This window comes from Pseudopodoces humilis, chromosome 10 (genome assembly GCF_049639895.1).
Source record: "Pseudopodoces humilis isolate 2021_Gansu_Grassland_sample_001 chromosome 10, ASM4963989v1, whole genome shotgun sequence".
NCBI classification, from domain to species: domain Eukaryota; kingdom Metazoa; phylum Chordata; class Aves; order Passeriformes; family Paridae; genus Pseudopodoces; species Pseudopodoces humilis.
The window spans coordinates 24,404,954-24,422,322 of record NC_142209.1 but is presented as its reverse complement, the minus strand read 5'-3'; the positions used below and the strand labels follow the sequence as shown (position 1 = coordinate 24,422,322).

Below are 17,369 nucleotides of genomic sequence, written 5' to 3'. Positions count from 1 at the left end.
GAGGACATTAAAATGGGATACTTGAGTCACAAGGGCCCAGATGCCTACAACACTATACAGGTGAATTGCATCAAAAACAGAAAAAGGAAATAAAAAAAAGGAAAGCAAACATGGAAGTCCAGCGCTTTTTAGCTATTTAAGCCTGGAGCTGTATAAAGCTTGGTTGAGTTTCATACTGGTTGGGGGTCCCTTGGTTGAGACCCCTCTGCTGAAGAGAAGGCTCTCTCTGCACCTTTCTGCAGGAGGACCAAGCAGCTGGAGGAATCTGACCCATCCCGAGCTTCACATTCCTCCTGGGTGCCCCAAAACAGCCCTGTCCTTGCCTGTGACCTGTCTGGTTCCCTGCCCCACACTGGACACTTGCACTTTCACACCAGTGTTCCATCACCAGTCACTGTCCGACCTTCAGGAGGCAGAGGCTAGACGCTGTAGTTTACCTACTATTTTTCACTAAAGAACTCCAGCAACCCCCAGCATCTCCTCAAGTCCCTGTGGGGAGTGCCACGCCAAGCCCGCCCGAGGTCAGGAAGTGGGAAGGTGGGGAAACCAGAGAAGGTTGTGGGATGAACAGGGATGAGGGACACGGTTAGCGACAGGACCAGAGGACATACTCTCAAAAAAAAAAAAAAAAGGCACCAGGAGACATTCAGGTTAGAAATTCTTACTTCTTCACGGAAAGGATGATTAAACACTGGAATGGGCAGTCCATGGCGGTGGTGGAGCCACAGGCCCTGAAGGCCGTGCCACGGTCTAGCTGAGACAGTGGTGTTGGGCCATGGGGTGGGTACGGCGACCTCAGAGATCTTTTCCAACCTGATTTTGTGAGTGCAAGAGGCCCTGTGAAGAGCAGTAAGGGGCTGAGGGGAAGGGGACATGGCCGCTCCGGGGACACGTGTGGGCAGGGCAATCACAGCCTCTCATCAATACAGCGCGATGGCGGCGAGTGCGGGGCGGGCACGGAGACGGGGAGGGAAGGGAGGGGAAGCCGCCCCCGAGCAGGGCGGAGCGGGCGCCGCGGGCCGGACGCGCCCAGGTTACCGTGACAACGGCGTCGGCCGAGCGAGCTGCCCGGCCTCGGCGGACCCCGCTGCCCGCCCGTCCGCCCATGCCGCGGAAAGCGCTGCGCTGCGTCCTGCAGCTGGAGCTCCGCTCGGTGAGTGCCCGGGCCGCGCTCCCCGCCCGCCTCAGCCGGGCCGCGGCCGGCAGGAGAAGCCGCGCTCGGCTCTTCCGGCATCGCTTCCCGCCCCGCTCTCCTCTGCCGGCCGCCGCCCCGGCGGATCTTCTGGGGGGCTGCTCTGGGCCCTGCTGCCGAGCGGGGGCCGCGCTCCGGCTGCCATTCCAGCCGCATCCTCCGGCAGCCCCCATGAGGTGTTGGCAGCAGCCGTGGCCCTCCGCAGCTCCCATTTTTCTGTGGAAAAGTTATGGGGGTGTTTGTCCCTGTGCCCCCGCGCTTCCGCTGGTGTTTAGCCACAACCGTGCCGCTTTAGAATTCTCACTTTCCTGTGGAAAATGTGCGCTTTTTTTTTAAAGCACACTTGGGGAGCTGTAGGCTGTAGGAAAAAGCACTCTCGGGAAAAAAAAAAAAAGCCAAACAAACAAAACAAAACTCAAAACAAAACCCAAACAAGTCCCAAGAAAGAGCGGGCTTGCTCATGGCATATGCTGCCCCGTGAGGGGCAGGATGTGGCTCTGGGCAGGTCTGCCTGTTACACGGCGGGGAGTGAGGTCAGAAAAGTGTGAAAGTGCAAAATTTTGACATTAATCATGTTAGGATTGTAGTCTTTGCACTTTGCAAAGTTTTCTACTTATATCCAAGCTGGGAACACAGCAAGGAGCTGTAACATTCTCCTGAAAACCTTGCAGAAGTAGCTGTGTTAGGCTGTGCCCTGTTACCCTGGAGTTGGTGGCTTCATATGCCCTCGTCCTGTAATCCAGAACAAGCGCTGCCATGCATTTAAGAGTACCTGCTGCTGAGAGGAAAACACGAGATGCCACCCACAAAACTCGAGTGCAGATCCAGGAAGTATATATGGGGAAATGGCCCAGGTATTCCTGGTTTCTTAGCTACCCTTGTTCCCAAACTTGAGTGGCTGCTCTGAAGCAGAGCTGTGGATTTCCACACAAGGATGGCGAGGGTGTCACCCTGGCAGTGTTGCTGTGCTGCTGTCTCAACAGCTGGTGTTTGTGTCCACAATGCCAAGGCCTGCTTGGTTCCTGGAGTGGAGCAATGTGCTCTCCTTTTCTGTTCCCGCTGGCTGTGCGCTGTTCCTGTGCCAGGAGTGAGTACAGGGAAGACATTTCCCCAGGGTCAGGTTTTCCGCTCTGGGGTATTTGTTATTTACCCTGCTCTCAAGGCTACAAATAAAAATGGAAAGAGACTACTCGTACACAAATGTCTGTGCTGGCTTTTCACTTAAGGAATTACTTCTTTCCTTGCCTTTTGCTCACTTGATGTGTTTTTTGGGCAGCAGTTCTTTCATTTCCCAGTTGATCTTTATCAGCTAAAGCAACGTGGTATTTTTGGTAGTGTTTTGTGTGATGGACTCACCAGCCTTCTAATAATCTTAGGGATAGGAGCTACTCTTCCACTTTGAATTTACATTGATCAGAGTCAGAATTGAAACCTATAGTCCAAATGGATACTTGCTTTTGTCTTAGGTGATGTAGTGAAAAAAAGCCCATCTTTCATCCATATACCTTAATATGAGTCAGAGTCATAAAAAATGTTAAAAGACATGAATCTCAGTATACAGAGAGGAATGTTTTTAATGATAACCTCAACTTGTTTTTACACATTATTGATGCTATCCTTTGTCCAGTTCTGTACCACCTTTGATACCAACTCCTCCACTAATTATTCTTACCTTTTTCATCATAAATAATAATTTCTCATGGTACTATATGATATTCTTTATCCAGAAAATGGATTTTCAAGAAAATGTAGAATTTTGCTTGGTTGATCCATTTTTATGGAACGTGCCATGCTGGGATTTTTTCTAGTGATGTTTTCATCCATATCTTTATTCTTTATTTCTGAATATTTAAATATTTTGATCAATGGGGTCATCAGTTTTAAGATCTCTCTTTCTGTCTCACATGGTCCTTATGTTGGTTTTTTTCCAGGAGATTCTACCTTCCCTGTTTTCATTACGTTTCATTTAAGAAAAATTACATTCTTTCACAGCGTGTCCTGAAGATGATTCAGCCTCCCTGTGGCTTCTTGGTCCAGGCCTAGTGCATATTGGATGACTTCTGTTTCCATCATTTAATTCTTTGACTTGTCTTTTTCTCCTGTGTTAAATTTTGTTAAAACAAAGGCAAAACATTCAGTTGTGTTTGGGACATCGATTTGTTAGCTTTCACATCTTGGCTGATTTATGCTTTGTCCATTAATTCTCTCTTTGTTTGCTTTATTTGTGACCAAAATCTTGTCCAAATTTCTGATCTATTTTCCTGCCCTTTTTACAGTGCTCTGCATATTTCTCCATCCTCTTTGAAGTCTGTCCAGTTGTGTCAGAAGTTCTGTCCTCTTTGTTTTTCCCTTGCTTTAGGATACAGATGGGTTTTGCTCCCTTTGACTTAATGAAATTCCAAGATCTTCTCTGATCTGAGTCCACTGGCTCTTTGGTTTGTCTTGCTGATAGTTTTCTTCATTTCTCTTCTCAAATGGAAGGCCTTACTTAAAGACTAAGTAGTTCTTTAGTTTCATTTATCCTGCCATGGGCTGTTTGTAGTAGGTGCTCCAGAGGGTTAAGATCAGTAGAATTCTGCCCTTTTCCATGAGCTTTAATTCAGTGATTTTTTATGGCTATTTGTGATGTACTGGCAGTGGGGTTGGTGCACATTTTCCAGACCCCTGGGAACTTTTATCAGAGACGTCCAGGATAACACTCTCCTAGAAATTCCTCATGGTCCTTGGGGTTGCTTGTGAGGTCAGTTAATTGCATCACTGATACCCTCTTCCTTAGCTGATCCATAGATAACACTATTAGCGTCTTTAAAATAGTCCTTTATCCTGCTGGAGCAGTCTGCAGTCAGATGAGTGCTTCAGTTTCTCTCCCAAGGGTTATGCAGCTCTGCATGTTACAGAGTAGGTGTCATGAACTGCAGATCTGCATGTGTCATTCATTTTTGGAACTGCTTTAAAGTTACATGGCCACATAGATTTGGCTGATTACAGCCCAGGTAATGAATTGTGCAGTTTATCTCCAGGGCAGTAGAATCACAAGTTACCACATGTGCTATCTTGGCCCACATGCTCATTTGTAAGAATTTGTTCTCTTTTTACAGGATAGCCAGAAAAAAAGGCACCTGTTGTTGGCAGGTTTGCCCATTCCAACATCTTCACATCTCTTTTCATCTCAATAGACGGCAAACATTGGTTCCCTTCTCTAGGGTGAAAGGCACAAAACTCCAGCTAAAAATGGTTGTAAATTCTACAAAAATGTCGAAGACAAAAGTGAGAAGTAAAGCTGATATGACATGTACTAGGTAGTTTGGGGGATCTTTCCTAGTATGAATGAAATCTGTCTCTCACTCCTGTTCACACTTGCAACTGCATGAGTGTCATACAAGCTGTTTAATGCTCGACAGACTGTTTCAATTGGGTTATCCATTATTCTGGCACTTGTCTTGTAGATTTGAAGCCCTCATTTACATGGAGAGGAAACCCTTTTTTTTCTTCTCAGGTATTTATGAGTAGAACTCTTTTTTACCTTACACTTTATCTGTAGTGATCTATCACACACTGTTTCCATTTAGTTCTTGCACCTGTTTTCCTACTGTTTATGTAGTTTTCTTTTAAATCCAGTTAAGATTTTTCAAGTAAAATGTTCACTTGGGAGTAGGAGACTGTAACCAAACCACTTATTTTAATTGCCATCACTTTCCTCCTTTGTCTTTCTACCTGGCATTTGAAAGTCTGAACACTTTCTCCAGAAACCTTATGTTGGAAGAGACAACCTCTTATTTCTAATGCTGACATAAAAGAGCATGAGACCTTAAGAGAAAGGTGTCAATTCTCTGTCAGGGAAATAAAATAAAATAAATCCACGTGGCTTGGAGAAACTAGCAAATAGTTTTGTAATGAGTTGTGTACATTCTTGCAATCAGAGCTTTAAAAACAGACTGACTTCTTACTTAAAGAATTTAAGAACTGTGCAGAGAAAGTTGAGAGATATGTGGCAGCCTGGCAAGAAGCATTCCCTGCTTTGAGTTTAAAGATGGCCAAACTTCACAGAGAAAGGAAGAAATGTGTCTGGTAGTAATGGAACAACACTTGCTTTTTCTCATTTGCAGAAAATTTGCCAATAAACTTGCTCTTTCTGGTGGCTAATGGCTGAAGAATATGGATATCTAAGCATGTAAATTTATCACCTTCATTCAGTTAGGCTGAAGTTTGGGTGGGGTTTTGTGTGTTGGGATCATGTAGACTTCATTCTACATGAATCTTCATATAGAAGATGATTATGCCTTACACAGTCAGAATATGCCTTTAACTGTACTAAACTGTCCTTGGGTTTCAGTTTTGGTTGAAGACAATGGAGTTTGTTTACTTAAGCAAGAAGAATTTGGTCACAATTGTTTTAAAATGGTGATGATTTTTTTTTTGCTGGCCAGTCAGTGCAAATGGTATTGCTTTAGAGAATATATTTTTTTGCTCTAGTCTGTTATATCCTGACTTTCACAAATCAACCATTTCAGCCCTGACTGTTTCTTTTTATCTTCAAAACAGCCATTGCTTGTCTAGCTAAAGTTCAGTTTGTTTAATGAGTGTGTTACTTCTACAGATAACTTGTCCTGGAGTGCTGCTGAAAGACAAACAGGAGCTTTATCTCGGAGTCTTTGTACTGGGGCAGTACAACAAAACTGAATGTGTCCCTGCAGTGTTCCCACTCTTCTTTCAAGAGAGACTAGTATTTGAAAAGGTAAGATATGTCAAGGGCTGATACAACCCAAATAAACCCCATCACAAATTCCACAAAAATTGTCTGCAATACCCATGAGCACAAATAACCGCACTGAGAGCGGAGCAGTATTTTACCTCCTGCTTCTCCTTAGCACAGAGGAGGGGTGTGCCTGTATTATCCATATGGGGGCTCAAGAATTATGTGTACTGAAGATTCTAATGTATGATGAGACTTTTTAGGTGTTAGTTGATTCTTTTGTGAACTGTCCTTCCTCAGTGTCTGTTTTCCTGGCTTGAAAGGGTCTGAATGTTTTTGTTCTAAAAATTATGGCAAGGTGAAGAACAGAGACTGTACAATATAGGAGAGGCAACTCAATTTAGTAGAAAGATAAAATAGCAACTCGAGCCTTTTTGGTGACTTCTTACTCCCTTTGAGATATTTCTTTCATGGTTTATCACCAGAATTCCCTGATTGGTACTCTGGCCCTGTAATTTATAGTTGTTTATCACATATTCTGAGTCCCTACTAGCTTCATTATTAGCACCTCAGGGATAATGAAACCCAGTATCTTACAGATATGATCTGGCTTCTTCACTACCTGTGAATAATAATACTTTGCCCTTTCTAGTTCTTTTCCTTTAAGCATTCCCCAGCACTTTGAAAACCAGGCTGAGTATACTTGTTCAGAGTGATGCTCTGGTGAAATGGATAAGAAACAAACAGTGATAATTTCACTACCTAAGAAGAGTAGAAAAGACCATCATTCTTTAAAGGCAAACGTAACACCAACTTCTTAAGGGTAATGTACTGAATGCTGTTTTCAGTGTAGTGTAGAGGACCTCCATCCAGTGCAACATCCTCCCCTATTCTCTGCTATCTCTTCACACAAGATTCCATTAAAAAAAAACTGAACAGGAGACTGAAAAGTCACCTCTGTGAAAATGAAGCTTAAAGTGTTACTAATAAATTAGAGAACATTGATCTGTCAGAACTGCACTACATTCAGCAATTTATGTTTCTCTCTTGAAATTCTTTTAGACAGTGCTTACCTTTACATCTTCAACTCTTCACAATAAATTATTTCTGTTATTTACATACAGAGAGGGAACTCTGTGGAGAGAAAGTATATAACAAGAACTGCTGGCTTTCAATGAATTTGATCATGTTCCAAATGATAATTTTATTATCATTTGTTTTTCCAGTGGGGATAGGACTCTTGGAAACCATCTTGGCAAGGAAGAGCATTGATTTTGAGGGGGTTTTTTTCCTTCTCTTTCCCCAGTGGTCCATTTGAATACTTTGACTGTGCCAGTACTACTACTATTATTATTATTATTATTATTATTATTGTTATTATTACTACTACTACTACTATTGTTTCTTTTTCAGGCATTTGCTAATATAGTTGATCCTGGAGACCTTATGAAGTTACTGGAGTGTATGTTCTGTTTTTTTGTATACTATATTGTATCCATTAATGCCACACATATAGGGGCTCTAAAGATGTTTTGGAGGTTTAAAGTATGTGATAGTTTTTCTATCAGGAGCGTGTTCTCTGAAAAACTAGTGGGTAACCCCTATTATCTAACAAAATGCTTCTATAAATGTATTTTGCATTCTTTGGAACAGGAAAAGGATAAAAAGTCATAAGTGATTGAAAGTTCATCTGGTTATTGGGCAGTGGATTTATTTATGTGGTTGTTTATTTGATTAATTTTCAAATTATAAAAGAATAAACCTCCAACTTTTGTAAAATTATTAATTTCTTTTTTAAGAAAGCTGTCTTGCTACATGTGTATAATGAATTGTGGTAAGAAAACACTGACCCAACCTCAAACTGCAGGAGTATGCACCCTCACATGGGAGTTATCTGTAAAGGGGGAAAAGCTTGCGTAATCTTCTTTAAAAGAGGACAAACTTGGCAGCAGATAGAATTTACTAAGTCAGATTTAGTGTTGTCATTTGTACCCTGCTAATGCCATTGTGTTCATCTATGATATTTATGCAAGCTGTACTTAATTTTATCTTATTATTGGTGTGGTGGAAATAGTGCAGTGAAGCTTAAATCAGTGATCCATTTTTCTGGGGTTTTGACTATGGGAATTTTCATTTTAGTGTTTTTTTTAACTCATGAAAAACTTTTTTCCCTTCTAGTTGACACAGCAGTACTTGAACTAATACAGCTCATTCCTCCAGGTATTGTATCAGTCTTTTCATAAATTATGCAGTTTAATAGGTGAATTTCCAGGAGGACATTGCCCATTACAGCACAATCACTTTTTCCAACACACAAACAACATAGAAAGCACTTCAACAAATAGTCCTCTGAATAGAAAATGTTAATAGATCAAGAGGATCTCATTCTTGAAAGTGAATAATAACTGAATATTTAAATGTACCATACTCAGGCTTAGGAAAGTGATAATATTTTAAAAATGGAAAATAAACTGAAATCATCCAGTGCATAATTATTAACTGCATCACAATTCACTTGCAGACATGCTGTCTGTGAAATTTCAGAGTGCATAATCTTGTTCTCAGAGTGACACTTTTTTTCCTTCCATTTTAATGGTGACCATTGGGAAAACTCTTATCCTCACTATAAGTATTACAGGTCTCTTGGGATGTGTGAAGATAATAAATACCGATTTGTCATACTTCTGTTATTGGTTTGTGTGATTATAAAAATCTATTTTAATGAAATTCAAGTGTTCCCATGAATAATGTAGATCTGCATTTTATTAGAAATAAAGTCAAGTTTTAAAGAGGACTCATTTGGCAACTGTGGTATTAAAAGCACTCTCTGTCACTTGTCTTTAGTACTTTCAAGGAAACTACTGCTTCTCTCAGGTGACTTATCAGACTGTTTACTTGAAGAAATGTAGTGAATGGGGATTTTTTTTGTGGGAAGGTAAAGGATCTAGCATAAGGAATTTATTTTCAGGGCTGGGACATAGGTGTGATACAGCCCAGCATAAGCTAGCAAGATGTCTGCAACAGCACAAGTTACCTTTTTTTTCAATATGCACTGAAAGGTTTACCTCTAAAGAAAAGCTTTTTTTTTTTTTTTAAAAAATAGGAAGCTAGAGTACTGAGAAAACCTTGAAGTAATTATTTTGCTTTCTTACTGCTATTACTGTTCTGTAGTATGAAATGGTAGTTTTTCATAAGGAATTGGCTACCATTAAAAAAATACTGGTTTTTTTCTGTGGCATGGAAGGGAAAGAAAGAAGAAAAGTCCTGAAAAGTTCCCTGAAGAAAACCTTTCATGTGCCTGGTATAGAACAGTTAACACAATTGTCTTTAATTTTTTTTCCAGTAACATTGAAGCATAGTTTTATAGTAGATTCTGCCCATTTTTGCTGTTGATTTAACTTGATGAGGTTATTTCCTAGTGCTATAGGAGTTTTAGAGCCATGCTGTTAATTTCTAAAGAGCAAAATTTATCCTGGTTTCAACATGGCTCTCTGTGTGGTGTCTGTGCTGTGCAGCTTTGTCTATTTTCCAATTAAAATATGTATTTTCTTTTTAGTGGGAAAAGTTCTAGCTACATACGAAGAAAATACAAGAGATTTCCTGTTCCCTGACCCTAAGCTTACCCATGGGCACCGTGGTTTGGTGCGTGAGATTTTAATGAAGAGGTCCCCGTCTTTCACAGTGAGTGAATGTCTGTGGATTGTATTTATGATACAGTCTGCTTCACTGAAGAAACCCCTTGAACTGCTTCAAATGAAAAGCGATTACTTCTGACAGATTTTGCCATTTTAAGGTGTTGAATGTACAAATCCACAGTTGAACTTCAGGGAAAGTATAATCTTTTTTCAAAATGCTTCAAGAAATTATTTAATGTGGAAAAGTTAGTTTCCACTTGGTTTGCAGTGTGGCACCATGACATGTCTCCATTCAGTCTAATCTGTGATGCAGCTGGTGGCTGAAGGGATGCAGGAAATGGCATATTGACTTCATGGTTCTCAACAGAAGCCATGCAACCCTCCTTGGTCCCTCTCCCTAGCATTTTGGAACAACAGCTAATTAACAGAATGAGTGCAGTGAATTAATGCTAATTTTCTGGAGATAAGGGCTCAAGTACATATTAAATGAAAATGAATTAATTTCACATTGCCCTTTCATGAAGTTTGACAGTTGACTCTTAATTGTCAGCAGAATAACCCAGGAACGCACTTTAAGGAGGATGGTGATGATGTGTTATAAGGTTTTTGTGGAGTTTTACTGGTGGATTGGCAGGACATTTGGAAAATAACTCAATTACCCTGTCCATTGTGGTTGGACTAAAGGTGCATGGGAGGAAGGAAATGCTGATTAAAGTTCATTCGTGTCTTTTAGCTGGTGTAGTCTTTCCCCTAAAAGGGCAACCTGGAAACTGCCCAGACACTTGTAATTAGAAGTGCTAATTTGGTATCTAATGCTGTGTTACATTTGAGTGAATTAAGGTTGTGATTTTGTGCTGCAAAATGTCCGATTCTGCAGAAGCTTAAACTGTCCCTGCAAAAACAACCATTATTTTTTGGCTGTAGTATCTCTTTGCTATGGCTCATCCCATGCATCGTGGTGCGGCTCAAGAGATGGGGTGGGACTGTTTTGCTTTCATACTGCTTATAGAATAGGTACTTTATTCCTTTGTTGAGGAAGAATAGGGAGGTAGGAACAAATGAGGTGGTATTACCTAAATGCTTTCAGATTTTTTGTGAACAGAGTATATAGTGAGTCTTCATAGAAGCAGAGCTGCTAAAGGAGTTTGATGGGTTTTGTCAAACTGAGTTCTTTAAAACAAAAGTTACATATTTTCTAATAAAGAGAAGGTGCCATAATTTGTAAGCTGTGAGGAGATCTGGTCAGAGTAATTTGGATGTGTAGCTGATGAATCATCCATATCCTTGGGAGCAGCATAAACAAAATCCATCTCTGCCCTGGAACTCAGGCTGCAGAAACCTTTGTTGCTCCATTCCATTTCCATAGCTTGAAAGTACAGTTTAAGTGAGAATTTTGGCATAGTGACCCCTTTTTCAGGAATAATGCAGAAGCTGTGATTGATGGCATTGGAGGGAGGCTCCCAAAAGGAACTTCTTGTTCCTCTCCTCACTTGTCAAATGGAATAACTGTGGAGGGATTTTTACCTCCAGTAGAGATGCAGTCTCAAGTGCCTCCATCTCCCAGTGTTCCCTGAGCTTTACTGGCAAGTGTCTCTTGCTGAGTCTGTCAGCACGAAGTGCTGGATGTGAATGCTAAGCAAAAGGAAGTGTTAAACAAGGTTGTGAGTACCCTCCCGTTATTCCTATGCTACTGAAGATATGTTCTTCCCACATGAAAAGTTATTTATAGCCAGCTGAGATGCTGAATATTTTTGAATGGCAGCTGTGCTTCAGTGGCACTTTGATTCCAAATAAATTTGTCTTTTATTAAAAAAATAAAGGTAGCAACAGTAAGGTTACGGTTGTGGAGTTCAGATAGGCAGTGACAAGTAGTGTCTGATTAACACTGCTAATCTGCCAGTTGGAAGGAATCCCAAGTTGAGAGGATCAGAACTCCTCCAGAAATCTGGCACTTGGCTGATAATGTCCCTGGCTAAATGTCTTACGAGGTTTACAAACTCAGTGTGCATACAAGACATGCCTCGAGTTATCTCTCCTGGTCCAGTGTTGCCCAGCTGAGGCTCTTGCTGGCTCTTCTGTATTTCTCTGCAGCCTTTGCCTTTTAGAATATGTTTATGCCTGGACTGTGGTAGTGATTTCTTACAGATGTTCTTATCTCCGTTCCCCACCTTCATGCAGTATTTGCCACATTACTTAAAACAGTTTCTTTTTAGTTATGTTATCTTCCATTAACAGGCCAGTATAAGGCCTTCTGTTATATTCATATATGCTTTTTTAAGCTAGAGTTGTACTTGTGTTCCTTACAGTCAAAACCACATATTAGACTTGCATTCTTCTAAATATGAACCACCTTTATACTTTTTTTGTGATCAAATTGATATTATGTCTCTTCTGTTTAATGATTGGTGCAGAACTGTTTAGGACTGCAGACACCACTAAGCCAGAAGCAGAAGGGATCCCAAAAACTTTCCAGCTGGGTTTTCATTTACAGATGTGTTTGGGGCTATATGATGGTCTTTACATAATTCTGTGTTGAATATCCTACAGCAATCCCTGATCTGGGAACTGCAGAAAACAGAGCAAATCCTCTGATGGCTTTGGCCTGTGAGTTGCTTTTGACATATCCATGCTTGTGCATTCAAATACCATCTCATATTCCCTCTCCACAGACTATTTCTCTGAAGAAACCATAGTTTGTGTAATTGTTTAGGTATGAACACTTAACAGTTTTGTAATTATTTCCAGTCTCTGTAAAAGCAGTAGGTGCTCTATTGTTGTGTTTTATAGTAGACTTACTAATTCTGATGTGTCCTTTTTTAAATTGTTGATAGTACTTGAAAATTCATTAGTAATAAAAACAAGTTGATTAAAGATGATCAGGCTTAAAACCCCTTTTATATGTGATAACTTGACTTGATTGAATCCTGGACTCTGTTAATTGCTGTGACTGAGCTTTCTTGGCATTTTTGTCATTTGATTTCCATAATCTATCCTGGGGCCAGATCATGTCCCACAATGGGAAATCAGTGTTTAGGCAGGTGGTAGAGAATGGTTTGGTTCATCAACAGACTTCACTCATGAAGTTCCTGCTAATTCTTATGGATGTGGGACAGAGTCGCAAACAGACCCAGCTCCCTTTCATGTCTCAGTGATTTTGTGTGTTCATGTGCACAAATGCCTGTGCATTGAGATGCCTCAGGCAGCAAATTCTGTCCATGTTCAAAGAAGAAAGGGTAGAAATTTCTGGGGGCACTTGATTCTCACCTGGATTCTGCAGAGCTGTATAGGACACACATAGATGATTGCCACTTGTTATAGCATATGTGGCATTTAGTTCTTTTATGCCTTTTTTAATGCTGCTGTTTGGGAAATAATGGTTATGTGTTGTAAGCCCTGTCCTTTACACCCAGTAAATTTGGAATGCATTAGCTGATGCTCCGTGAATAGAAAGGCAATAGTTGTCTGAGGTGCTATGTTCCTAGCCATGGCTGCAGTAAAAGGTGAGTAGAACAGAAGCTGCTAATCATGTGAAAATGCTGGCCATTGCTGTGTGTGTGCTGTGCTTCACCAGGAGGCCCAGCTGGACCCTACTGATTCTAAGCAGGACAATCTAGGGCTGCCCCATGGGCAGGAGAGGATTGTGAGCAGATGGAACAAGGGAGGCATCCACAGAAATCAGACTACAAAGATTACAGAATGGTGTTCTTAGTCATACTGTTACAAAGAAATAGTTAATTGCAGTGTGATTGACTGATTAAACAAAATGTTTTTACAAAAGAGTTGGCACAACTGAGATTGTTCTCAAACAAGTTTGCAGAGTTAGCATTAATGAAACTTCTAGAGCATGACTGAAATTTTTATTGATGCCATATAGCATGGCATGAAAAATCTTTAAAAGTGCTTTTGACAAAAAAAATGTATTAAAATAAAAGTCAGACCTTAATTGTTGCACGAAAGCAGAGTAATCATCTGTAATTGAATTGTCAGAAATGCAAATGTTAGCATCTTGACATTTACCATTGCTGTTCTGTCTTTTCTAATTATCTTTATTAAAGGCTGAAATTAACAAAGGAAATGGCTGAAAATTAGGAATGGTTTGTTACATTAGGTGACATTTACCTCTTTGATACCCTTTATCTTGAGTTGGAGCTTGATGTTCAATTATTGTCTCTCTTCTAGGGAATTGCACCAAAATTGAGATTTTCTACAAACTCCCTTATTTCAGACAGTCTGTTAAGCTTAGGAAGGAGTCACATACAGGTTAGCACAATTTAATTGTTTACAATTTAATTTCTAGATTTAATACTGATAGCCTTGCTTCCAATTTTTGCATGTGCTGCTCACTTCAAACTTTCCTCATTCTTTTGTTGTGGTTAAAGCAGGTATCATGGGTGCTTGACAACTTGATTAAATTTTTAATCAAGTATGAGTAAAGAGTGGGTTTGGTGCATGACAGTAGATGCTGAGAGTTCCTTGAATCTGAAACAATTATCAGCTGCTGTGTTCTGTGATCAGCTGAAGTGTCAGTCTCTGGTGTATTTGTACATGGGAAGATGCCTTCTCACCATTTGTTACTGACATTTAAAATTAAAGACAGTGAAAACTAGGTGAAGTTAGAGAAGGTACATTATTAAACCCGAACCAATTAATTTAATTGTTTTCCATAACTGTATCATTGGCAGTAATGGAAATGCAGATTTTTGTCAAAAAGGCTATCACCTATATTAATCTGGAAATGCTGCTTTTGCAGCAAGTAAAGTTAAAGGTGAAGTATCACTCTTCTCTGGTCTCACAGATTGGAATTTTGGTTTGGATTTCTGGCACAAGCTGTCATGTAAAGTTACTCTTACATCCTCCCTTTTTTGCTGTACTATTGAAAAATGGTGCAGCATCACTGAAAGAGAATGGTTGTCAGGAAGGATTGTGTGCAAAGTCACTTAGGTGACTTTAACTTGGTGGCGTTGCTAATGATTTCAATGAGAAGTTTCTTCCAAATTTAGGAAATGAAATGTATTGAGACAGAAAAAGAACTAAAAATCAGTGAAAATTGTCATTGTCAGAAAAGTGGCTTCAGTGAAGGTGCCTTGAATAAGGGCAACTTGATTTAAAATTTAAGCTGTTCCTGAAAGTATCCATGAATGGCAGCTCAGATTTACTTGTGTTGCAGTGAAGGTCCAGTTTCACAAGTGGTGTAAGCCAGGAGCAGCACCACCTGCTTCTGATGAAGCTGAGATTAGTCTTACAGAATTAGGTCTGGCTTTGTGTGGGCCAGGTCCATGCTGGACCAGTGGGAATTCGGAGAAGTGGTAGGAGTGGTCTCTGTGCTGCCAAATTCACATTCTGTCAATACAAAACAAGCACACAGCCTTGCTGGTGGCTGTGTGTGGAGGGAAAGGCTTGAAGGCAAGCTGGACTTTTTATTTCTGGGTTCCTCTGAACCAAAGCAGTATGTGTAACATTCAGATTTAGGGCTAATGTCAACTAGCTCCAGCTTGAAAAAAAAATTCTAACAGGAAGAGTATTATTTTTTTCAACTAAACTTTACAGTGTAAAGAGCTAGTAAATTCACCATCATTCAAGAAAATGTAAATTTTAGAGAATGTAGTTGCACTTCTTTTGGAGCTTTAGGCAACTCTAAATGCATATAATTTAAACTACTAAATGGGCTCCTATTTTAATTTATGCCTTTTATTCAAAGGGTAAGAATTTTATAATAAAAGCTTAAATAGATGAAAATATGCCTCAAATCTGTGTATGGCTAATTCAGATAAACTTTGTGTTAAAGGAACTCGTGACAAAATTCAATTTAATTTTTACAATCTCCTCTAACTGTGAGAAAGCTAATGAGGTATCAGACACTTAACATCTAACATGTAGTACTAGGTGTTTAACCTTTTGGTTCCAGAGAAAATGGTAAACACATTGTTTTTTACATTGCTGTTTGCTTATAGTTCTGTGAGGGGAACTTCAGCTGCCATGACATCTCTTTCTGGTAAAATTATTAGTTCCTTGTTTGCATTATGTTCAGCGATCTTTATCCTACACGCTGTCAAATCAGATAATTTCTCTTCTTCACTTCAGGCTGATATGAACTGGGTGCATCATTCAGCCCTAAATGGAAAAATGCAGACAAAGCTACCAAAGAAAAGCTCTCCTTTGGCTGAGAAGGGCAGGCAGAGCTCGGCAGTGAGGAGCTACGAGCAGCCCACCATCGCCTCCAAGTCGCACTCCCCCTCCCCGTACACCAAGCGCCGCATGTGCGAGCTCTCGGAGGAGGCCAGGCAGAGACTGGCCCACCTGAACCTGGGGCCTCACGAGTTCAGGAGAGACACTGACAAACCTCCCTTTGTCATCAGACGGGTTTGTATTCGCTCCAAGGTGCTTCCAGCTTAAGCTCAGTTCAAATATTGTTCTTTCACTAAATAGCGCTCCAAAAATTCATTCAGCTCTTAGTTTAGATGAATAATTTTTCCTCTCCTTAAGAGTCTGTCACAGAATGATTTAAATGTAAAATTAACTAAAATAAAATTTCTTTTATCCGCTTTAGTAACAGACAAAGATCAAATTCTTTCATGAATATCTTGGTTAAATTCTCTGAGGCCCCATTTCTTTTCTTCCAGCACACTAGACAGGATAATAGGTGTATAAATTCAGCTTGGAAGTAATTGATATTAGTATTAAAAAATCCTGAATAAGACTTTAAAGAAAGAGTGTCTAGTCACATTATGAGCACTTACACTTCCTCTCTTTCAACTTTTTTTTATGTTGGCATCCTGTGATCTTTGGAACACTTCCTTTGCTCAGAGCTACATCTCAAACACTTTGACTTAGAGTTCATAACATAAGAACATTCTGCCATACATGAAAAATTGTCCTGAAATTAGGTACTTATTTAAAGAAATTGTGTGTAACTCTTAAAATCAAAGAGCTACGTTTCCCAGACACCTGGAGGATAATATACTCATTTTTTTCCCCCCTCTTAATTTTTCTTCGTATTGGAACAATACTCTGTTTTTAGAAAATCACTTCAAATTTGTAGGGGCAGAAATGGGATTGTTCATCTTCTGTGCTGTGACATTATGATTTCTCTATAGTTCTGGGCACATACCACAACCAGTTAGATAATCTAGTGGTTGAATAGTTTGCTTCTACCTTTTTACCTAGTATCAGTACTAATTAATTAATAATATATAGTCAAAGTTTAGAATTCTTTCCCAAGCTTTATTCTACATATAGCTACCTTTTAGAAATTCAAAAGAGCCTGAATAAGTCATTAATTATTCATCAATCTACTGTTTCTCTCAAATATTTTTCTTTTAACTCCTTTTATTCAATTCTTCTGGTTTTTGATCTATAGGTGAAGTTCATAGTTTAATTATAGTATCATTGACACTGATTATTGATTTTCAATGCTTGGTTATGTTTGTACAAAAAAAGGAGAAAGCTTGTCTCTTCATTCAGCATGTCCTAGCTGTCATGGCCTTTCTAGATTGAGAGTTCTTTTAGGGAATCTTTACTGCTGAGAACTCTTTTGGCCTGGAGATTTTGTGTTACACGAAGATCAAAATTGGATTATATTAAATGTAACTTTTTAATTAGGAAGAGATTCAGATCTCTCTTGGTGAGCTCTGAGCTGTTTAGAATAAATATGAGATATCAGGAATTGTTTAAAAAGACTGCAGACATTACAGATGAAGGAGAAACTATCTGTATTTTTCCTTTCTTTGAACAATAGGACATTCAGAGTTTTCTAGAACTTTCTAGCACCATTTCTGTTTATGCACAGTAATGCTAATAATGCACACAAGCCAAGTGCTATGAAAATAGTCTAAAATCATATTTAAATAAA

At 39.7% G+C, this 17,369-nt stretch overlaps 1 protein-coding gene across 1 annotated transcript in view; it reads left to right on the top strand.

Moving 5' to 3' along the window:
• The first annotated feature begins 1,063 nt into the window (after window positions 1-1,063).
• Window positions 1,064-17,369, top strand: part of SPATA6 (spermatogenesis associated 6) — a 41,903-nt gene continuing 25,597 nt past the window's right edge. The window contains exons 1-7 of the mRNA XM_088060236.1: window positions 1,064-1,153; window positions 5,790-5,927; window positions 7,299-7,347; window positions 8,064-8,105; window positions 9,442-9,566; window positions 13,700-13,780; window positions 15,602-15,880. Coding sequence (XP_087916362.1) covers window positions 1,106-1,153; window positions 5,790-5,927; window positions 7,299-7,347; window positions 8,064-8,105; window positions 9,442-9,566; window positions 13,700-13,780; window positions 15,602-15,880 — 762 coding nt within the window. The 5' untranslated portion in view covers window positions 1,064-1,105. The remainder of the gene's footprint in view (window positions 1,154-5,789; window positions 5,928-7,298; window positions 7,348-8,063; window positions 8,106-9,441; window positions 9,567-13,699; window positions 13,781-15,601; window positions 15,881-17,369) is intronic.